The sequence below is a fragment of the Bombus impatiens genome, unplaced genomic scaffold (genome assembly GCF_000188095.3).
Source record: "Bombus impatiens unplaced genomic scaffold, BIMP_2.2 scf_1275, whole genome shotgun sequence".
Classification (NCBI taxonomy): domain Eukaryota; kingdom Metazoa; phylum Arthropoda; class Insecta; order Hymenoptera; family Apidae; genus Bombus; species Bombus impatiens.
In genome coordinates, this window is record NT_177694.1 from 785,053 (window position 1) to 809,886 (window position 24,834).

The 24,834-nt window shown below is 43.7% G+C and overlaps 1 protein-coding gene across 2 annotated transcripts in view; it reads left to right on the forward strand.

The window, feature by feature from the left end:
* The window catches only part of LOC100749100 (insulin-like growth factor 2 mRNA-binding protein 1), a 74,965-nt gene that overhangs the window by 11,304 nt on the left and 38,827 nt on the right, over positions 1-24,834 (forward strand). Inside the window, exon 2 of one of the 2 annotated variants that reach the window (XM_003493717.4) lies at positions 3,255-3,318. In XM_003493717.4, coding sequence (XP_003493765.1) covers positions 3,255-3,318 — 64 coding nt within the window. Of the gene's footprint in view, positions 1-3,254; positions 3,319-15,240; positions 17,016-24,834 lie in introns of those variants that run through there. The other variant, XM_012391941.3, reaches the window with a different exon arrangement.

Genomic DNA, 24,834 nt, shown 5'->3' on the forward strand with positions numbered 1-24,834 from the left:
CACGAACACACGGCCGCGTACACGAGGCATACGGTATACACGCGGAGCGAACCCCCGAAAAATCTCTGTGTGACTGGGTAAGACGCGCGTACCCTTCTCTACGTATACGAGTGCTTGTTGCGTGTGTCTCTCTTATGCACGAATTTCACCGATGCTTAGAAAGAAGGAGAGAGATTCGAGCGTGTATCGTGTGTAAGTATGCCTGTGTTTGTAGGGAGTACCACCTAGCATAGCAACTGCTGTTTCTGCATTTCTTAGCAGCGCGCCCCATGCGAGATGCCGGTATATTTTAGGCATATAACGGGTGTCCCGTTTTCGAAACAGATGCCTACGCTTCTCTTCGCGGATCGTGCGTCTCTCGCGGTTACCCGATAACACGTCCTGTAATTGTAACTTCGTATCACCAACGCCAGCTAATCCATATCGAAGTTTTACTTCGTCGTAGGAATTTTTCCGATTTCGTAACTTGGTATTCGAAACAGGAGCGGATCGTCTTGTGGATGAGACTCTTTCCTCGTAAAGCATGTCGAGTTCGTTTACGATACAACAGCAAGGATATAGTATGATACGATGTGGTAATAACTAGCAGGGTAAAAGTTCAAACCTCAAAAATAATCTATTTGACTCGATTTGTAAATAACGAGTGCTTAAAGAAGACAACGCGGGTAGTGCAAATATTAAGCTCGTTCGAAAAAATAATCGAGCGTGTGACCGTCGTAAATTTTGACACGAACGGGATCATCGCGATCAAACGGCTCCTGCTTAGTTGAAAATTATATTCGGTGGAAGACGACGTTGTAACCTATCGTAATAGCCTACTAAATGGCAAACACGTGAAATCAAGCGTAAAAGCACACGTCGAATTTAACGCAGCATAAGAATCAAATTAAAACCTCGTCAAGTTCTACCTTCCCTCCTTTTTTTTCTCACCTTGTCGCGAATTGGCTTTCGCATGAAACCTGTTGGTACTCAGGCTGAGCACTCGTGCATGGAAACACTTACGAATATTATTGCTACAGGGTGAGATGAACCATTCGAGGGGAGACTCGACACGGGACCATACTAAGTAGCCATTTAAGCGCTACTTCCTCCTTTTCTTTTTTCCCCATCTCTTTCTGCCTCTTTTCACTTTCGAGTACTTACAGAAGATACCGTAACGCCATCTTCTCCTCGTCGTTTTATGTTTAATACGCGCATTTTTAATTCATTCGAATTTCCAAGCTAGTCCGCCCGGTAGGTTATATTATATACCCTCATTGTACCAAGCATTCTGCTGCATTTAATAGACTCCTCGCGAACACAATTCCGCCACTCGCCACACGCCATTGTACCCCGCAAGAGAGATCTACCCGGTTTTTCTGAAGCGGACTCGGCTCATTCAAAAAAATACCACTCCGCGCACGAAAATGAGAAGCGCCGAGATCGTTATCGATGTTCAACGACAACGACGACGACGATCTGCGACGGTCTGCCACGATCATCAACAAGCCTGCGTGCCCACTTACTTATGGCGCAAACCGACTGTAACTAATTCATGCGAACACGGATCTCCTTTTCGCCGAACCACTTCTAAATAACTTATTATTGAATCGAACAATTCCTCCTAACTTATAAAGCTATGCAAAACATCTAAGAAAACGATACAGATACATCTACTATTACGCGTATGTGTATTTCTGTATAAATTTTAGGCAAAATTATTACGATTAAATGCGAATATCTCATTTCTACCGACCTTTATTAGAAGCTCGTCTTAACGATCAATCCACTGCATTCTGACATCGTTGGCTGCCATATTTGACGTCCTGCTGCCCCGTTTGTTCAGAAACATCTTACACGTTCTTCGTTTTTTTACATTGAGTATACATCAAGCACACATCGTTTTAATCTACGTCTGTCCGAGGATCACGAATTACAAGTAAAAGAACGTTTTCTTCGTAAGTTTTCTTTGAAATAGTTTTTCGAACTTCGCTAGTCGATATTTGTACATTCCTCCATTTGTAATCATAAAAATCGTTTAGTAGAGGTGACGCCTTTCGATTGCCAATTTGTAGTTTAAACGAATAATATTTCGTTACCAAAGGTTATACGAATTGAAAAGGAGAGATTAAATAAAGTATTCTAATACTTTGTTTTGCCGGTATTGCGAACAAGATTGTTTTGATCATAGATCGTGAGTAGAAATCGCGCCATTTGCTGCCGACCGAGCTATGTTTACATTCTTACGATGGCCTTGTCTCGCGAAGTAATCGAAGCGTATTTCTGTTCACGTTTAATCGACTAGAATACAAAAAAAAACACACGTCCTTTCGAACAATCTCAGAGTTGAATGGTTTTTTCCCGGAATCGACGAGTTAAACGTTTATAATCTATCACGTAATTGACTCTTGTGCACGTCGTGTTAATCACCGTAACTGACTGATTTCAAAACACATGCGCGCGCATCCTCTTGTCGCGAACAGGATGCGCGTAAGAAACAATCACAATCTAATTGCCAATCATATAACGGATAAAATAGTTATTTTTCATGTAACCAAATTTCATTTTGTATACGACGAGCGAAAAGGGTCACTTTCGGTGGTCGACAAAAGTGGTTTCGTAGATTTTTTTGGCATTACATTTAGAAAGAGGAACTGGTTAGAGAAAATTAGATGGGTCTAACTGGCAGAAGACACCTGGTGCCTAGGAAAGGAAATACTCGTGTATACATACATTTATGTATATATACGTTGTGACCCTCGGACCGTGTCGAAAAATTCGCTAGCCCGAGACTATGATCACGGATACGTTCACATAACCTCTTGATCCTGATTAGAATATGAGTAACGTACGCGATAGTTTCAAATCAGTGCAGTGATTTTTATGCCGTTAGACGTTGTATATGTGCAAATCAAAACCCGGAAGCAACCGCCAAGTTCTACTTCTCAAAACCGGTGTACAGCATATTTTTCCATGAGAAAATATCCCATCGGTAGCTCTGACCAGGGTCAGAGTTCAAATATACCATTGATTCAAACAGGTTGTCCAAACTGACCCAATAAACCAATTCTCCTATTTCCTAGATGCTCTGAGAAAATTCAAGCGTTTCGTATTTATTCGGTTATCTTGCCTTTGGTTTTTTTTTCCTTTACATAACCTATATAACAGGTTATATTTATTTAAATATAACTTTTCGAATAATAGTAGAAACATATTTGATATCCATAGTATTGTTTATAAATATGCTTTAAAATTGTGTTCTTTTCTTGTTTCAGGATATACCTATCTCGGATCAGTGCTTGTCGTGGAGCCATCCGTTGCTAGTGGACCGAAGAAACGGTAAGTTTTGAATTTTTTCATAACTTACTTCGCGTAACTTACTTCGTCTGAATTTCGTACCACGGTATCGTATTTTGTTTAGAAACCAAGCGTGTGTATCTACTGCTCTACTAGCTAATACGTGCGTTACTCGGTTGATCGGCGATATTCTCGACTGAAACGCCTTTACGATAAAACGCTTTGCTTTACACATTGCGTTACTTCGTATGCAAATATGCACGTATTAAATAAATTAGTCATGAATCGTCTTACCGTGGTTGTAATCAAAATTTATTCGGCCAACGAATATCGTTAACCGCTGTCCTTTAAACGGTCGTAAATTTGGCGAGCGTGCAGGAAACGCCTGGTCGAATTACACTTATATTATACATTAAGTATTTCCAGAAAGTTGCTCAACTTCTCAGGTTCTGCTACCGTGCGGATAGCGCCGAACCGACTTGTCCTTACGTGCTAATAGTCCATTTGTCTTCGAAAAATTTTATGTAATCGCTTACACAAACTTCAACAGGGGTTATTAACCTTAGGCAATTTCTCGATCAAAAGAGAGATCACGCGTAATGCCGGCATAACGAGGTGCATAATTGGCCGCACGCGAGTAAATGCGCGCGAGCGCGCATACACGAGAGTTTGAACTCGTGCCGAACGTGTCCAAGCAAAAATCGTCGAGGATTATCCGCAGTGGAACTCATCCGCGTCATAGAATTTTGAATAATTGTCGGATACCATCAAAGGAATCGTACGGTTAGCTCTACAAAACAAAGATGGCCAATTACACGCTTCGCTCGAGGTTCGACCGAAGCGAACTTCCTCGAAAACTTCGTTATCTATTGTTATGCAAATGTCCGCGGTGTCCTTTTATCGCGATTGCTTCCGTCGATAGGAGCATAGGTGCCGTAATGGGATAAACGATGTTACAATTCCTAGCTTCGTTAAATGGTATCGTTCTATATTTATGCATGGAAATTTGTAGAATATGAATTACATTTGCACCATTTTTTTTGCATGCTGCCACATATATTACGCACACATGGATCGCTGGTACGTATCTATTGCCACTATTATCCGTCGATCGTATCTGTCAACGGGCGTTAACGTTAATTTCTTCGTTGAAAACCTACCGATCCTAGTCGATCGTTACTAGCGCTACTTCTTTGAAATTAAATCGTCCTTGTGTCTTTGTCCTGGCTGAATTTCTATTACGAAGGACTTTGACGTTGTTCGATGACCATCTTTTAATCAAGAAATTTTTACGTCGATATCGATTTATGTTTCGTAAATGGAGGATATAAAATTGATGGAAAGTGGCATTTGATCGATCATTAATTACCGTTTGCTTCGATCGATATTATTGTTTTGATCGAAAACTTTCTACTCAGAGCTGCTTCCTAGTAGAAACGTTTGGGAGCCTCTGCGCATCGAGGCAGCCTCCTCCTCGACGGTGAGCAGGCGTTCGAAAAAAATGTGGCACCTGCCTTCTCCTTACGAGCCCCGAGCTGAGTCCAGGCTGCTCGCTCGTGCCACAACTGCAATCTGTTATTTCACCATCCCCCAACCTCGTTCCTTTCTCCGTTTCTCTTCTCGGTTATTCATACCACCGATTCCTGTTGCCACAAGAAACCTTATCGACGATAGGAACGTGCAAAGGTATAAACCGGGGATTTGTTGCCGGTCGTAATGATACTCGACAACAGATAAGAGCAATTAAATGCAACGTGCAATGAAAGCAGGGTAAAACGAGCCGTACATGCGATCGCTTTTAATTCGGTTGTCCGATTGCATCGACCATGTCAAATATATAAAGTATCATTTTCCATCGTAACGTGGTAAATGCAATTTTTCTTCTGTATCTCGATGCTTAACATGCGACACGTGACGTGCGTTGTTTTGGACCCTGCCATAGCGAAAGGGTTAAATTAGGGCAACGAACGTAACCGTTGTACCGTAGATTGTAAATGAAATTTTTTGTCAAGGTAGCTAGCAAGGAGATTAGGCGGGGAGGTCGTCGGTCGACAATAGACAGATTGACAATTCAGAGGGACGAGTATCACTTCCGAGTTGTCCTCTTTGCGTAGCTCGGAAACTCGCGTATCAGCTTCCTGCAGCGAGTGTTGCTCTTCCATTTTTAATGTTTAGGACCGACGCATGGCTAAACATTCATTTCCATATAAGCCGATATGTTTCAAATGTAAAGTACTCTCGTACGGTGGTTACAGTGATGAAGAAGAAAAGACGAGAATAGATGGAGAAAGAAAAAGGAAGATGTCCAAGAGAAACGGACTGGTACGAGCGAAAACTAGTTTAAGGTCCGAGGGTCTCACCCCTCAAGAATCCTTACAATGATTCCATGGGATCCACCGCGTTTCTGATTCTATTTCCTTTAACTGGCTCTATCGGCCTCTTTGTGTTAAGTCCGCCAATGTGTGACGTTATTCTAGCTTCGCGAGTGTGAGAACCGAACGGAAAATTCGTAACGAATGGTGACAATTATATCATCGTGCGACTCTATCCATGCTATTATCAGCACGTTTATTTTCATATGCTAAATATATGCCTTGCCTTCCTTTCTTTCCCGTGTACGCATCTTCAAAAGTGCAGGCAGTTAATAGAGAGTTAAAGATTCGAAGATCTTGCCGTGATCGATGAGTTACTTTAAATGTCAATAGAAATTTTTGATGGGAACGTTGGATGTTTTCAGGGTTTTGTGACGTAGCGCGGTCGGAGAATACATTCGGTTCCCGTACGATTTAGATCGCTTCGTTCTCACTTCTGTGGTTTTCACGCAGACATACATAATTCAGAGACTGCGCGCTGCGCGGTCGATGCTTCTTCCAAACTTTCGAAGTCATGCACATGCTTGATCAATTTAATGCGATGACCGCAAAGACTGCTTTAGACTCGCCGAAAGACAGCACCACTTTGTGGTGCATCCACGTAACACAGGCACGCGTATCGTACGTTGGAATTGTGGCAAACCGAAATATTACGCAGTCGCGCGTAATATTTACATGGAAAACGTATCGGCGTCCGATCGAAACTTTGCTTCCTCTTTTTCCTAATAAGCGCACGAAGATAATCGGTATTTATTTACCAAGCGTATAAATAACAGCGATCTACCGTCTGGATCTACGATCGAACGGACCAAATACATACCACTTGACAAGCTTCCACGTTCAGGTGTCAAGTGGATATCTCATAATACGAAGTGCACGCGAACCGCATGTTTTTCCACTTGCACACGCGGGTCTGCACTTTTCCCATTTGCATAACAACGCCGCTGCACCTCGCAGCGCGTATCAGGTCATTCAGGTCGTACGATAGGAAGGGTGCATGGGGGTAAGTTAGACCCCTGCAGCCGGTGGTCACCCGGCTGACTGAATGCACTTTGTTTGCATTTCCTGCACCGAAGTGCCGCCGTTTGTCTATATCACTTGTCCCCTCGGCTTCATAAACCGCAAACAAATGTTCGCATCGTTGATGCGGGGGAAAACGAATAAAAAACTGCCACGAGAGCTGCCGAGGATGCATCTTTCCGTTCGATGCGATGCACACGTTCTCTCTCTCCTTCTTTCTCCACCGTTCCGCCTATCTTTCTCCTTGTCCTTCCTGTCTTTCTCTTTTCTTCCAGCGAATCGTTGCACTCGGCGCGTGCCAACCTCGTGCCCTTCTCCGGTGGTGTACCCCCTCCCTCGCCTTGCATTTAATTCTGCCTCTCTTCGTCCTCCACCCCTTTCGACTCCCTACTTTTCTCGGCCTACCCCACCCAACCCCGTTACCCTTCTCCCTCGCTCTCTCTCTCTTTCTCTGCTTTTCTCTCTGCCTCTCCCCCCGTCAACCAACAACCCACTCCACCCCACCCCCCTGAGTCGTGGTGCATCTTGCATGCACTTGTTGCGTCAATGCACAGCCGGCTGCTTCGGCACGCAGCGCAGGCGCAACTCGAATTTCTCGATGTTGTTGATACTTTTTTTTATCGAAGCGAAGGGAACGGTGGTGCGTGTGCGATGCGTTTCAAACGCGATAGGATTACTACGAGAGACAGTTAGCGCGGATCAACGCGAAAGACCATCAGGATACCGAAAGTAATACGTTCATTGAATTACGGAGATGCCGGCGCGGTGCAGTTTATTCGCACGTGCGATTTCTCCTCGTTAAAGGAGATGGACGTGAATGTGGAAACGAGATATCGCGTAACATAACGTAACGTTGTAAACGCGCAACACATAGCCGCGTCTCTTGCGTTATATCTCGACAGTGTTCGTTACTTTTGCTGTTTCGCTTATTTTCCCGTCTCAATGCGCGGATTGATTTTTCCATTTTTCGCCATATATATTAAAGCAGCTCTTTCGTTTGTTGTTTCTCGTTCCAATCGACATTGGTAAGAGCAATAAATTCTTTTCAACTTTGAAACTTTCATACAGAGAACATTGCGTATTTCTCAGAAATTGCCGATATAACGATCGTTACGATATCGAGTAAATATTTTGCCTACGAGTACAATCGTTAATACGAAGCATCCGCAAGTTTAGGGTTAAAGGACGCTCGTAAAAGGCGGAACTAACGGCGAAAGTAGTAGGCCATCCTGCGGTGAATTACGCTCGTTACAAATATAGGGTGGATTTGTAATACCCTGGCTGCACTTGTTGCATCTATGTCGAATGCACTGGTGCTCCACGCAAGCGCCGTTTGCCAATGCTAACTTTACGAATTTTCTTCCTGCCCGATGGCATTCCATAAATTAACTTTTTTCCAGCCGTGTACCTCGTTCCTGAACTTTCAAGTGTTTACTTTTGTTCCAACTTTTTCAAACACTGTGAAATACGCGGTGTTACCGAGTTAGCGAAGAAATTTCTCCTTTCAGAAATCTCCTCGTACTCGTCGACTTGTCACCTGTTGAAACGCGATTTCAATATAATAAACGGTGTTTTCACGCCTGACTTTCGACTAGAATTCTCGAGTAATCCTTCGTGCGACGACTCTTAGCAAATTCTCGCGTATAAAGCCGGCCTAGATAAACACAAGCCTGGATCGTTTGTCCTTGCTATCCTTTCGCACACTTTTCCTTTTCTTCGGTACGGCTGGCGCGATTCTTTTTTCTGCGAGAAGCAACTGCTACCAGTGGCTTCGTATGTCGGCAGAGCGAAAACAAAACGATACAACGGGACCCGCCCGGTAGGATCGCTCCTTCCGATGTTTGCTCAAAGTATCTTCCTACGAGCCTCGAGGGACGATATCCTGACGAGGAGGAGCTCGATACGCGTCTTCGTGCAGCTGCGTTCACACAACAGGCTAACGTGGCTCCTTTAGAATCGTCTTTCGAAAATTTCATTGACCGATAGGTCGACCCTCGCGAGAGAATTTGGCTTGAATTAATTTTGTTTCTCAGAAACGATCATTTTTGCCTAGCTACCATGCTTTGCCTAACCTTGCTACCTAACCCCGATCTTTTTCATTTCTCTTTATTCCGTGTCATTGCCTTTAATTCCGAACTCGTGGAATACCTGGATCTTTAAGATCCTGCAGACTTTGCTGTTTCGATACGACGCTTATGATAGAAATTTAAGCAACGAGATTATTTCGGTGCAGAGAATCGCGTACGTATACCGTAGCGTAGCCAACTAACGCGAGGGAGCCTTTGAACGTAAGCCAAGAAGCTTCGATCGAAATTACCGATCAGCTGCTCCGGGCTGTCAGTCGCGGAAAGTAATTTACGCTCTTAAGTAATGCGCCGGAAACGAAAATGTAATTATCACCTAGACCTCTTACGAGCTGATTAATGATCCAATTGCTCGTCCAGCGTAAATTGTCAATTTACAGCCTTCGAAGTCAGTAGTCAGTCTGTGAATAGGAGACGATTGGTCGATTTTTCCGAATAGTAATCGATTAGCGGACGATTTGAAATGTTCGAAATAGATCGTGCCCGTACTCTGGAAAAGTTCCGAAATAGCCACGGTATTTCCGAAATAACCGGCAGTTTATCGAGCGAAGTAAAACAGCTGGTTTCGGGCGTAATTAATATTCCCAAAGTGGAATGGAGGAACGTATAAAAGCTGTAATGCCGCGATTAAAACAGCTTGGCTGCGAGTGTGTGTGTGAATTATGTTTTTTCAGGATATTAAATCTTGCACGGTTTTATCATGAATGTTGGCGCAGGTCGTTCCCCTTGTTAATAGCTATTAATCATTGGCGAAGGAAAGGGCACGTAAGAACATTAAGTCAAGATGACGATAGCTTTCTTTTGCAGCAAAAAGTGGAGGTGGTTTGGCTTGCTTTTTGTTTTTTCTACCCGGCCGTTTTCATCGCATGATTCCTTATCACGCGTAGATCCACAGATGAGCAGAGATCGTCACGGTAAAAAAGAAAATTACACGGGTATGCGCGTGTACAGACTTGGCACAATCCGCAGGTGTAAAGGGCCTCGCTTAATTATCTCGAAATTGAGGCACGCTGACGTGCAATAAGCGTTATGTACCCTCACCCCTCTGGTGTATGCGCCTCGTGTTCCCCGGGCTCGCTGTTTTCACTTCCCCCGTGCGTCGATGCACTTTCTCGCCGTTGTAACGTCAATGGTTCCGCTTTAAGGCGTTACAAGCAGAACGGCGGATCGTAAAATCTTGGACGGTGTTAGGGAAGACGCGATTTTTGTTGCTGAACGCAGCTGCCGGCCAAAGTCACGCTCGATGCCTTAATTTTGAATTGTTCTACCGGAACGATTTAGTTTTATGCCGTGGCCCGGATCGCGTCTTTATAAGGGGTGCAGCCAAGAACGCGGATCGATTTTCCTAATCGACTCGGATTCGTTTTGATCGAACGGCAAGGGAAATTTGCCAAAATCGCGTACGTAGGAATCGATTTCCCGGAATCTGATGGTCGTAACGAGGCGAGCGAATAGAATCGAACGAATGCTGTAAGAATATAAGCGTAGTTTAAAGAGGATCGGACGATGTACGCGTTGCGACCATGTCCGGGAACAACGAAAGCGAAACTCTCGGAAACGTTGTATCGAGAGGTTTCACTTTTGACAAATTGAAACTTTGCACAGTAGCTGGTACGATAGCGTAAAGGTGATTTTAACGGCGATGCCTGTTAATTGGCGTGACCGATGCAAAAGGATGCCGTGAAAAAGAAACCCGCAAGAATATGCACGGATCACGGAAGACGCGCTGCACCTGGCCAACCAACCGGTCAGATCGGTATCTTGGCGACGCGGTTATTATTAATTCTTTTTTGTCCTCTCACAGATAGACTGCGATTAATATGCATGTCGCGGAGGCCTCCAATTATCCGCTGTACGAAACTTTTTCTTCTTGCCGAGTGTCGCGGACGCTTCTCCTTTCTTACGTCATAGTTTCTCGTCTTTTCATCTACAAAGGACGCGTACGATGGAAAGACGGATCGAGTTGACAAAAGTTTCGCTACTCAAAGAGGTAAAAAAATCCACTCGAGAGTAAAAGCGAAATCACGATACAATTACGAAAGCGAACGCGACTTAAAACGTAAGTCGCGCGTAAAGAATCGAATAACGAGCGTTCGATTTCGAAGTTACTTTGGTCGTTCGAAAATTCGTATAATGGTTTGACGTGAAAGAAAATACTCTTTTAACTATGATGTGTATATATATATATATATTTTTATTATATTTTTTGTTCATCGTGGAAAACGCATCAAGGAAGAGTAAGATTATCCCAATCCTAAATATCTTATCCCAATATCCTTAAACTCCTGTATCCTTACCTATCTTACAGCTTCCCATTTCCTTGTTTTAGGGGTAGCGGCGACGCCCTACCGGAATCTTCAGTTGGCCAAGTTGGCAGTGGTTGGAGGTGAGTCATTTTTTCCAGCCTTTCCGCTTTACTCACTGACCTGTAAGACACATATTTCCTGCCACTAAACGTTCTACGATATCGCGAAAAACAGTCTCGCGATCAAACGCATCGCACGAGATGAACGAGACCACGTTCTTTTTTTTTTTTTTTATTGAATTACCGTAAAACAATTCAATTTCGGTTGGTTTACGATAAAGTATCAAGCGAGAAGCACGAGTCGATTGTTATTCGTACGAGTTGACGATTCAAAAACAAAACACAATGCACTTTTTGTGGAGAATCCACGTCTTACTGTTAAGTAACCAGGTCTATTTCGATTTTGTAGGTTCTCTTGAAAGAAAAGCTTTGATAAATATCTGAGACTAGACGTTTATCGAATACCAAATGCACGAATGCCTTCAATTTCTTGCAAATTTACGATTAATTCGCTTATAACCGCGCAAATTGGAAAATTCGTTTATTCGCTTAATACGGTTGTAACGTGTATTTTATTCGTCATCGATCGGTCGACGTTCCGGTCAACGTCCAATTACGTTTAAATCATACTTGTCATCCATTGTAAGATTAGATAAAGGATAAATCACTGCACTAACTTTATTGAAAAATACCATTTTTTCGATGGGATTTTCGTTACCGAATAAAGCAGTATTGGATAGCAGCGGAGAAAGCTTTCCCAGCCTGTCCTGAGACATCCGGACTCCTGGTGCGAAAATTCTTCAAGGGTGCGTGGCCACTATTGATTCCAGGGATCCGCCACCCTTACGCACCCTCGCATTTCTCTTTCCCTCTCTCTTTTCCCCCGTTACCCTCTCTGTCCCCACCTAAATTCTCCCTTTTCCCCTTGTACACCGACGTCTTCTATATTCCCCTTGGAGGACCCTTTCCTCCTGGCCCGAATTACGTCGCTCCTCCTTGCTTTCCTTCCATCGGCTGATCCACCCTGGAGGGGTAAAAGCAGCTCTCGTTCGTTCCCTTCGTCTCGGATCGCTCGTTTCCACGGCCGTCCCAGTTATTAAACTACCCACTCCACGATTTTATGGAATCACGTGGATCGCATTGCCATTCGAAATTACGTTGATAACAGCGGCCAAGTAATTATATTCGGTCGCATTCGTACGCTTGCGATCCGGTTTACGTAATCGTTTAAAAAACCTAACCGGCTTTAGGAAACAACACGCGGCGTTGGAGACGCGCGTAAATTCAAAGGCGTCGTTCAACATTCTCGGAAATATCGTTTTCCTAAGAGCGACCCGCTCTTAACCTTGAACGATACAACGGAACGAAGATAGTTTCCACCAAGGTCGACAACAGATCCATTAATTTTTATACGCCCGGAAACCATTTACCGATCCCACGCCAGATCTTGGCCACGCTTCATTGATACCGATATTTACGAGCCGTGCAACTATTAATTATCTTTAAACACTGCCTTAACCTACCCCAACCGTCATTACCGCGTGGAACAAAGAGCCGCCACGCTCGCAACTCCACACTTTCGTCTGGGCATGAATGACCAACTGAATTCGACGCTATTTCGTACTTGCACGATAGAACGACGATATATAATTTTCGAATTACTGCAGTCGATCTACGAGTAAATTCTACGTACGATCAGATTCTCGTGAATATTTCGTTTCTTCGTCGGTTCGTGCGATTTGCGTCGTGTCGATTGATATATTTTTATCGAGTCCGCGAGTAATAAGCTAGTAAGCTAGGTGTGACGATTTCTTTGTCTGGTAAAGGGAAAATAAGTCGCAAACTGTGGAAGACGGTTCCAGGAAGCTGATGTGGATTTATGCTCGATGAAGAGGATAATCGATTGATCATTTAACGAATTAGTCGATGGAGGCTAAGAGGGAAGAAAAAGTGTGCGACAAACGACGCTAGAGCTTTTACGTGCTGACCCGATCATGTGACTCTCGACGATATATTATGGAAAATACATGTTACGGGTTTTATTATTAATTCGCGAGAATTGCCTACGTTCCGGCAGATTATTCGCTTCTATGTGCATTATTTTTATATTATTTTGATTCGAACATCGATATTATCGAAGAACAACGAGTATTCTTATTAAATCGATAAATCAAATTATACTTTTTCCCGTTTGTGTGAAACTTTATTCGACGGCGAACATCGGAAAAGTCGTTTCGTCTAAGCATACACGAACGATTGGATTTTTATTTGTTGCGTCGAAAAGAACGATATTTCTATCGCTCGTTAAGTTACCCTCTGTAATAAAAATTCATAGTGAAACCACGCGACCACATAGCACGCTCAAAATTCAAGTTCGACCCGGTGTTCTAACTGGCTGTCCACTTGTTTATAATGGATCAACGTTTCTTCGGTTATGTGACCACTCCCCTCGCGGTGTTCCCTTCTCTTTTTTCTTTTTTTTTTCTTTTCTCTCTTTCTACGAACCCCCTTGGCGTAATTCGGTGATTCGTAATCATCGTTTGTTTTCTTCCGGAAGAACATGACGCAAGTTGTACAGGTGTGCTATTCAGATCAAATGCCAGTAGAACTCGTCCCGATATTCTACACGGCATTGGCCGCGGAATGACCGAATTTAAGCTTCCTTTTATCGTTGCCAGGAATGTACGAAACGAAAGACCATAGATTGACATTTAGTTTGACGTGATCTTGATGTAGAAGGAACCGAGTGGTTCTAAACGGACATTTTTTTTTTTTACAAATCGTATTTTATAACGTACGAGGGACGTACGAGGATTGCTTTCGATTCTGACAGAGCATAACGAAACTCAATTACGGTAGGTGTTTGAACGCATCCGAAATTCAAGTGCCATCCGGCCACAGAGTTCTGTGAATGATAAATCTAGTTCAAGGATAACACCCTCGTCATTGCCAAAGATAATGAGGATGAAACGTGAGCGCAGAAAAGCCAGGAATATCCGTGGTCGACCTGCACCCATATACCTGCAGGCATGCACAAAAGAAAGGCGAATCCTTCCTTCCTACCTGGCCGAACAAAGCGAGACCTCCGTAACGGAATCAATCCTGTAGTTCTACGGAGAACCAGGAATCCGTACTTCCAACGTTCGGTAAAACTCTATGCATAGAGTCGAAGGCTCGACGACTGTACTTTGCCGAATCGAAGGTTAATGAATCGTGAGTGAAATGCACGTGAAATAACGTACAGAGCGGTGTCTTTTAGAACTTGGCGGTGGTTGGGCACTTGTAATCTCCCCCTTTTCGACTCACAAGTTGATCAGAGAAGCACTCTTGACTTTGTAGAGGCAAAGGGTGAAGCGTTACGTTTCTTATTTATCTGGCAAGCCGATGGTACGAAACGATATATTTCAAATGAAAATTTTTCGAAATCTAGCACGATAATTTATTATTAAATTTATGTTTCTATGTTACCAACTGTCTACGTTACGATCGTTCAGGTTTTCCATGAAACAGGAAAAATTGTATTTGCACGATACGATAGACCGTAGAGTATGTATTTAGAAGTATGGATAATCCAAAATCGGAGGAAAATCGTGGAAACTCGGTATACGCGATGACTCGATTTCTATCTATCATCCGACACCTTTACATCGTTCACGTTCGCAGCACACTTCGCAGAAGTGCCATAAATTACGTAGCAGGAGAATGGAGCGAGAAATGGAAAAACAACTTTTAGTGTTTACCGGCATCCATCAGATGGCGACTCTGTACACGAGCAACGTGGTACGCCAGAATACGAGAAACGTACGTGTTTAATAGATAGTTGAATGAAATCTCTATCGCGAGTATCGTTTTTTGTCGAAAGCGAAGAGAAAGGTACGTTGAACGCGACGATGGAAAAACGATGAGGAGCAAGATGGCATTCGTGCGAAGAAAATGTTCCAGCTTTGATATACCCACGCAGGATAGTCGAGGAGAACGTTTTCCTATTCACCCTTCTCTGTCGAGTCTCACACGCCGGTACGATGGTCTATGTCTTTGGTGGGGACGAACAGTAAGGCTTCCCCTTGATCGGGAGAGGGAGGAACAGTTAGTGGAGGGGAGGAAAGCCGGTAAAGGGTGGGGGTATATTGGGCGCGGCCTAGGACGGCCGCGCACCGCGTTGTTATAAAAATAATATCAGTGTACCAGCGCGCTTTCTCGCTAGATATCCCTGCCAATATAACCGCCGTCAGCGTAGCACGCTGCTGTTAGTCGTGTGTGTGTTTTTCTTCCGATTCGACACCCGTGTGCGTTCGCGCTTCCGGATAGGTGTGCGTAAAACTCGGACGAGAATCTGCCTGTCTCGACGCGCATTTATACCCCATTGATCGTCGCGTATTCGTCGTGATCGCAAGCAGCGCTGATCGAAACGCTCGGCAAAAACGGAGAAAGGGGTAATAGAGAACGAAAGGGAGGGAAAGATAGAGTAAGAGAAAGAGAGAGAGAGAGAGAAAGAAAGAATCAGCGGAGAACAGAGAAAGGACGACGCACCCACGTATACGTGCACTGAGTTAAGGCCAGTGTCATTTACGAATATACTAAAACGCAGTCGCACGGGGCCGGGTGTCGTGTCACTTCGTATTCGGTAGAGTAAAACGGCGCATCGGTACACCACCTTTGTAACACGACCGATTGATCCACGTGCGTTTTCGACGTATATGTACATGTATATAAGTGTTACGTACAAAGAGAGGACCAACGTAATTGCGAGAGGAGGACGTATCTTTTTTTTTCTACCGGCGTTACTAACCCGTTGTGTCATCGCGTAAAACGGTGTCCATCATTCTTCTTGTTCTTCTTCTTCTTCGAGAGAGCAGTAGCGGGAACCGGATAACGCACAGTCCCGAGATCGTACTGATCAACCAATCACGTACGAGCACTAGACTGTCTGTTCAGTTTAGTTGGTAAAAGTGCTCGCGCGTCTTCGATACGTGGAGGGATTTCTCCGTTAGTTAGAAAGAGAGAAGGAGAGGCGGCAGCGTGCGCAAGGAAGAAGGAGAAAGCGGTGGTAAGGGAATCGAGGGGAAGGGGTACGGTAGTAGAAAGCCGCCGGAGCAAGGAGGCAAGGAGGAAAGTACGGAAACTACTCCACCCGCAAGAGTTTCTTTTCGGCAGTCGTTGAGAGAACAAGAGACGAACGACGAGACGCTATCTTTCTATCATTTGGGAGGAAGTTACTGGGAACAGTGTGCCGCGTGGATCGTCCTTAACTCGTTATTTCGTTTTTTCTTTTTGTTTGCCACGCTGTCTCGCGAGGCCTTTAATAATCGCTACCGATTACCGTGTGCCACGCGTGGTCGTCGTGTGTCATCATTGTGAAAAGGGTGAAGGAAGAAAGACCGATATCGTGTGTTCAACGAAAGAGACGAAGCGTGTGCCGGAGAATCAGAAAAAAGAGGGAGAAGGAACACGCGTGGAGGAGTACGAAATTAAGGAGGCGAGAGAGGACGCTACTGTACGGAGGAACCGAGAGAAAGAGTTTATACGCGGTGTCTTGGTCGTGTATACGTCGTCGTGCGTCCTATTTTCATCCTTTTTCTTGCTCTTCTCTCTTTCATTCGTGCTCGTTCTGTCGCGCGAACGAGAAATCAGCCAGTGTTTAGTGCCAGTGTTTGTCTACCTCAGTCGATTAGCGGTAGCTAACGGCGAAAAGCTGCATTATAAAAGATATTTAGAAGAAAAGATAAATTTATATATATATACATAATATATAATATAATATAATATATATTATATTGAACAGTGCTAAATACAACTTCCGGTATTGTTGTAAATAATTCGTCGGTTTTTGTGTGAAATTGGCAACGAACATTAACAACAACAAAAAATCATGTCCCTGGATAAGTTTGCAGACGGTGGCGTGTTGCAGAAGGAAATGGAGCGTTTAGAAATGGAGGAGAAAAACGGCGATGCCACGAGGTAAATTAGTCATCCTCTATTTACGAATCTCCGATGCTTGTATCGTGTTTCCGGTGAGGTTAGAAATTCACCGATACCATTCGCCGATCACACCGCGTATCCAACCATTTCGCGCCTTTTCTTCTCCCTGCGATTCGCCAATTTTTTCCATTTATTTTTACCTTTCGTTTTTCCCTATACGTTACGCTTTACTATACGCTATACGTTTAACAACGTTATTCCTTCGATATGTTTTAACGTCTTTCTCCATATACACATGATATATACCTATTCGATCAACAACGATCTTTCTTTAGCGTAGATTACTTACAAACGCACGTACGTATCGTTGGAACTGCTGCAATAACACGAAACAGCCGTGCATCGTTGGAAAAGATTTTCGTTCGCTGTATGGGAAAATTTACGGGTACGCTGATGATGTTACAAGCTTGCTTTTGGGAATAGGTTGATAATAACAAACATGAAACGATATTAGGGCTCACCTAACGGTTCTCTGTATCAACAGATCATCCACAAACACTCGATATATACATACGCAGGCACACAAGCACGCGACAAAAGTAACTTTTCAAAGACGATGAAATATTAACGGTATTACATGGATACTGTGTTCCACGAAATTTATCGTGTCTGACGCGAGAAATTTTTCATTTATTCCACTGCGTGTCGTTGTTACATAAGATTTGAAAATCACGTTTAATGCTTTGGTAATTAAATTACGTAACGGGCATTTTTTTCTTTAAGTTTGTTCGATCGTCTAATTTACGTTACTCTTCTAGTCTGATCGTCCCGTAGATAACCATGTAATTCGTCGCAGATATTTGCTTCGTGATCCATCCGAGCCATTGGTTCACCGTATCGTAATCCCACTGACTAACTAAACATCGAACATTGACTTCCGGTATATACTTTATTTCGCGCGTGACAAGTATAAAATTACATGAATTCGTTTGGCAAGTCCATTGGCCATGAATAAAAAGAAAATGTAGATTTCTGTTAGGTTCTTGGAAGCGAGGATTTTAAAACGGAAATTCGGCGCTCGCTCGCCGTGTTAGTTTTATCAAAGTCGAAGCTTTCGTAATAGCTGATTCATTTCGTGAAATCTCTCGGCATTGGTGGTGGTACGTGTCGTTAGAAGCTAACCATTCTGTCCAGCCAGTTGTTTTTCTAGAACTTTATGTGGAACGATACCAGCGGGCCGAGTAATAACTTTTCAAGTAGCCGAAACGCATGTTAATAGGCCGTGAATATGCTCGATTCTTTGTCCTTAACAGAACAGAATACGCTTTTCTTTATTACTTATTTAACTTCCTGGTTACACGTTGTGTAACCGTGGTACTTTTGTTTTTTCCTTTTGGTAAGTTGGTCGTGGCCTTGATATCGCACGTGGCGCAGCTTCGCGATCGTCCCTGAAATTCGGCTGGTTTCGGCGTCAACAAGGCGGGAAATGAAAATTCTACGTTAACGCTTGTTTAACTTGGCCGAGAAACGTCTCAGCCGTGGTAATTAATTCACTCGCTTGTCCGCGTTACACCAATGACGATATGCTACAACGTTTATCGCACGGTAATAGCAATTCCGTTTTGTCGCAGTTCCGAAATATTCGCCACAGAGACGAAACGTCTTGCACCGTTTAAAACGCATCTCGACGACGATTCGAGAATTCTCGGTTTGCGTATTTCGCGGAAAAGTATTCGATCGCGCGATGAAAAATCGATTAAAAAATTACGCCAAACACGCGTGACGTTACAACGGGAAGATTATGTTAGGCGAAGAATCAGATTTTTATCGAACTTTAATTAAATCGGTGATCTAGCGGAAATTCGAGACTCGATAATCCCTAATAAATGAATCGTGGACGCGAGCTCGAAGATACGATGGCCGAAACGAAACGCAATGTTATAATAGTGATTCACTGGAAAGAGGCGCACGATAAAGGTCGGCCGAAAAAAATGTCCACGTGGGCACTCGTAGTAGATACAGGCGTTTACGTGTCACGGTAATGCCAACGTACGGTGGCGTAAAAATAGAGAGTGGCCACCGGCAAAAATATTTTACGCGAAACGACGAGACACTGTTATGATCAATTACATATCGAAACCCAGAGATTTTCTTCTGGCATCGTAAATAATCCGGAATAAAAGTACATATGACCGTGTTGCGACTAATTCTTTTTTTCGAGGTCAATGCAAACAGTATGAAAATATGACCCACGAAGGGAGTCGAGATAGTTCGAGCAATGGCCCCCGTCCGCTTTCACGACTAAAACTAAATCGGCAGAATTGAAAATATTTTAGGAAGGTAGCATCATCGATTATACGTAGGGATCAAAGTAGAAAATTGTATTTTGCGAAAAAAATGTTTATTTCGCGATTCGGTAACGATGCGATATTATCGATAATGGAAACGTAGAGGTTAGGTGTAGCAAAGTAATATTTGGCTTGTTGGATATTCGGTGATAGTTACGAAGTTACGGAGACGATTTACATATTGCGTGGAACAGAATTTGCGTGGAAGACGCCAAACTCGAATTTCGCTGTAGCGATGCAGGACACGTTAATACACCGGCATATTCTCGAAGACACGTGGAATTCCAGCATTCGATTTGTGCTTGAAACTTTCCACACACAGAGCGAGAGGTGGCTGAGTTTCGTGCTACTTCGTGCTTCTGCCATTTCTCGACCTCGTACCTACAACGGCGATCATCGTCGTCATCGGTGTGTCGTTAGGAATATAATTGCGGTAAAATCGTTTTGTCTTTGGCTGTTCGTACTTTTTCCGTAATAGGTTTGTACCACCCTTCGAGATACTTTTTAATTCTACGAGAATCTTCAAGATGGAATAATTTCCCGAAAGAAAAGTAAATGTTCGTTTTGTATTCGTTCTAAACATCTTTCGCTCGTTTAGCCAATCTTCGATGGTCTGTGATCGGATTTTAGTAAAATTCTCTTTAGGATCTTCGATCGTGTGTTTTAACGTTGGCAGCATTGCCGTGACATGCTACACGCCATAAACACGTTATACCGACGTTCGTAGCTTAATTGTAACCTACTAGACAACGTTGCTCTTCGACACGATCGATTCATCTTCAAACGAAATCGTACGAAATCTGTGGACGATCGCCGCGGATTTTGCCAAATGTTCTAAATAATTAAGCGGTGATTCTAATTCGGATATAATTAGACGTAGATAGATAGAATTTGTAGAGAGTAGCGACGAGCAACGAATTCATGGAATAACTTATTACACGGAGTTGGCAATTTTGATATTAATATAGTTTAATGTACGATATACAAATATAACGAGAATCGATGCTTAACAACGACAGGGGAATACGATCTATCGACGAGTCGACGAATAGATCGAAGCGTGTAAGAGGAAACGTTCGACACTTTGATAAACGATATTGCGTGTCCCCACGAAACGCGCGTGAGCGTTGTACGTGGCTCTATCTTTTGGTGGAAACGCGCATCAAGCTTTTTCCACATCGGTAACGTAGGTGTCTATATATGCGAAGTTTGAGCGGAAAACTCGAACGGATCGAACGATACGTCGTAAAGGGAAGTTTATCTAAACGCGTTTTTAATTTCTATTTCGTTTAACGATTAATCTGACAATTATCGAATAAAACTATACAATTTCGAAGGACGTACTTGCAGAGAAAATTGCCATAAAAACAAATCGCAATAATTTACCGTAAAGTAATTTTCAAGAAAGTTGCAAAGGAATATTTACAAACGACGTTTGCCAGGGATCATAAAAGTTTTTCCCTTCTTTTCGAGTGTTTACAATGGACAAATACAGGAACCCTGGCGATAGGATCGCGTTTGGGTCAGCCATCCATCGATTTCTCAAAGGTTTTCATTTGTCTACGTCAAAATTTCTGTTCGGGAAATCTCGAACAAAAGGTTCAGGTATATCTTGTCCGCATTGTTAGGGCCACATCTGCGTCCGTTTGATCGTGTTTCGAAAGGTCCGGGCCGATTTCTAGGAAGGTTGAAATTAGTTCCTTAATACTTTTCTCTACCTGAGTTTTAAGTCCTTGAATACGCTCAAAGACGAGTATTCCACCTATTGATCAGTGTTGCAGTGTCAGCCCTTTCCAAAGAATATTTTTTCCTATTCCCAGATGTTATTTCCTTCTTCGTAGTTTCCATCTGTTCCTTCCTTTCTTTCCCAAATCTCTGCCTGCATTTCCAAAAAAAAAAAAAAAAAAAATCCCCGTTCCCGCGTTGCGTACCACGTTGGAAGAAAATGACGGAAGAAAATTCACAAGTCCACCTTCCTTTTTAACGATGGCAATGCGTGTTCGCCTTAACGAACGATGCTTCCCAGCAAAGAAAATTCGGCGTTTCTTACCGACTATTTTGAATTTCAACGAATCTTAGAAAATTTTAATAACCGAAATACGTAAGCAAATAGGAACTCGTCGAATCTGCAATTTGCTGTGCGAAACTGCATCGAAGAAATAAAATTTCGAGCTAATTATCGAAAGTATCCCGTGTGCGATCTAATTTAAAATCGCCACGCGAAATAGTTCAATCGTTTCGTCGATTCTCTGCACGTAAAACGCCACGTTGCAATAGCGAAATGGTAGCGTTTTTATCGCGAACATGTCCTGTTCGAGCAACGCAACGCCGCGAGATTCGCCAGCGAACGGAATTGGTAAACGAAACGCGCGATAAATCGTACGCCTGGTTTTCACGCGACTCGTTCGTTTCCTTTAACGGGAGAATAATTTGCCAACGTTAGACGAAAAATCGGTAGAACCTCGGGTTTCGTACTGGAAGGAAGAGCCGAGACGAAGAAATCGTGTAGCGTAGAAATGGCTGGCGGTTTCCATAGGGTAGACGGCCGCCATTTGCAAACCAGCCTTCACTGCCACGCACATTCATTAGCATACAAGTTGATACCAGTTGAACCACCATAATATTACGACATCTTTCACCACGTTCGACAACGTTTATTTTCTCCATTAACGGATTTTAACGTAGATTTTAAGGTTCGCGCTTTCTCGCTGCTTCGGCTATTTCTTTCTCTCTTCTATTTTTTTTTCCTTTTTCTCCTCAGCTCTACGTTACGTGGAATTTCAGAAAATTTCGCTTATGGTCTCGGTTATCTATAAAAAAAAGAAAAAAAAAAGGGAAGAATTTAATATCAGCTAAACCAAGGCGTAGATTACGATTCGTGTGTTTCGCTGGACAATTTATGGTATTTATGGTAGAAAAATGGTAACACCGCTGAATACGTCGCCTAATTACAGGGGAGGAAGTTGTTTAAAAATGTCTCTTTTATTATTTAATTCGTACTTTACAATTTGTCCAGCTGGACATTTGCTTGCTACATTTAATCGCTAAATAACACGTGGATGGTTACTCCCAGCGGGATGCCATCTTCCAATTTGACTATCTCGTTTCCTCAGCGAGGTCAGTTGAGTGTTTTCTCTTTGGTCTTCTTTCAACGAGAGTTTTACTCGCTTCGGTAGCCAGCTGGTTCGACGTGTCGTTGCCTTTCTTTCTTTCCTCGTGTCATTCGAAAAGTCGAAGGAATTTCGCGCGGCGATAAAGAGCGCCGAGAAATTTAGTAGCCGTAAACGAATACGCGACGAGTTCGCGATTTTATCTCGCTCGATATCACGATATTCTAAAATGTTTACCGTGAAAATTCAAGCGTTATCGATCGGCAGGAAAAAGAAGGCGGTACGCTCTCGCCGAAGCACATCCGCTAATTCGAAATTGGAGCATCGCGCTCGCCTTTAAATAGCGTTCTCCGATCGATGTGATCGATGCGTTTATTATTTTCCAAAGAATTACATAATAACAGGTACGTACTTACGTAAGTGAGGTAACGAGTCGGTTCCACGTATTATCTTAAAGCGCGGAGAATTTATTTCGCGAGCGGTGTCCTCGTTTAGGAAGACGCGTTCGCCGACTACGAATCGGAGTAGCGCGCGTTAGCCTCGCGATAATTGTGGAATTCTCCCGGGTCAGCTCGTTCGCAGTTGTTTGCACTTTCTCTTGGTGTGCGTCGCGAGCACGCCGAACGTTCGTACACCTCGTGAAACGTCGTTGAAGAGAAAAAGAAAAAAAAAAAAGAAAAAGAAGAGGAGAAGAGGAAGAAAGAGGAGCGATCGGTAGGTCGCGTCGTTTCTTCGGGCTAGTCTTTCGTCTTTCGTCATCGCGTTCGTTCCGAGAACAGCAAACGAATCCGTAAAGAAGCTGCTCGTACCAGAGTCAGCGGTTTCTTCCGGTGTTAATGGTCCTCTTATCTCACCTCGACGCGAATAAACGACGAAGGATGCACTTAATTCTCACTGCGCGTTAAAACCACCACGTTTCGACCGTGTGGATTTTAACTATCGCGAGTTTTAACTAGCTTCGCCGACACTGCCACAGATCCGCGTCGACGTAATTTCTTACGCACGCGAAGCTACAACGTGCCACAGTCGTCGATTGATCGAGACGTCAACGCTGGCGTCGACGTTGCGTTAAATAATTCGGAAAATTCGGAATCTTCTAAAAGAAGAAAGTCGACGATCGAAAAGGTTAAGGTCCCGGAGGCTTGGCGAGCCAGAGCATCCACGTGAAAATTATAATTACCGTGAAACAGCCGAGATAAGGGTGTCGTGATACGAAGTAATAACGCGTAATTACTATACACTCGTACGCGCATAACGTGTAATACAAAATTCATTTACATGCCACCCAGACTCTTTCTTAACGCGATTATACATAATACGCCGAAATTAAGATCTCTCGTCGTACTGTTATTCCTTTTTACTCGAGCAACGTATCGGCGTAAGTGTTTTGCAGCCGGATGGTACGTTGATCGACTACTCACCGCGACGTTGCTTCGTCGAAAATATCGCGTCGTCGATGAAACCGAACCGTTAGCCGACGCAAACGTTACCACCGTAATTCTCGATACACCGTTTGCCCCGTAATTGTTTGGAAGTAGGAAAAAGAAAGAAAAAAAAAAAAAAAAGAAAAAAGCCAATGGAATAGCAGAACCTGGAGCGTGTATCAAGTGGTATTTGTCAGCGACGTACACGCCGCACGATACGTTTTTCCGCGAGTCCGCGGGTAACACGCAACGAGTCGTCGCACCGGCCAGTCGTTGGTTAGACCAACGCGGCGTTTACGTTTTGATTGGTCTCGTCTTTTTCGTTTCTCGTTCTGGTGCTCGTGAACGAAGGTCACGCGAACTTACGTACAGAGCCGCGCGTATCTGCCTTGCAGGATCGAGGCGGGAGCATCACTTATTCAACGTTACCGCTTCCACGTTCGGTCTTTGGTTGGTTTACGTGCGCGTCTCGGGACGTCGTAAAGAAGGAAACACCGGTATACAGCGACGAAAAACAACGAAGAAGAAGCTACGTCGTATAGCCGGCTATCTGGTGCGTCGTGTCCTATAGGCTCGCGTTCGCGTGGGTGGCTTTATCGTGGTCTCGTTGTCCGATTCAAGATTAATGGTAAACTGGCCGGAGGAAATGAAACTTCTCCTCGGGTCGAATTCGAAACGACTTTTGTAGAATCGCCAGAGCCGCAACCGCGTCGAAGCTGTCGCGTTTAAGGCTACCGTTGTAGTTCGTCGTCGAGCTTACGAGAGACAGGGTCGCCATAATTCCGTTATCCCCGATGAAACCGCGAACCCTTAAAAGCATTCTACCTGCCGCTTTTAGCTGCCGGACGGTATACAAATAGGAAAAATCGTCTCTAAATCGGTTAGCTTATCGATTCGCCAAAGCTCTTCTACGCTTTCGCATTCGAAATCCAATGTCGACAGCCGCTGTCCGATCACCACCCGTCAAGACGACGGG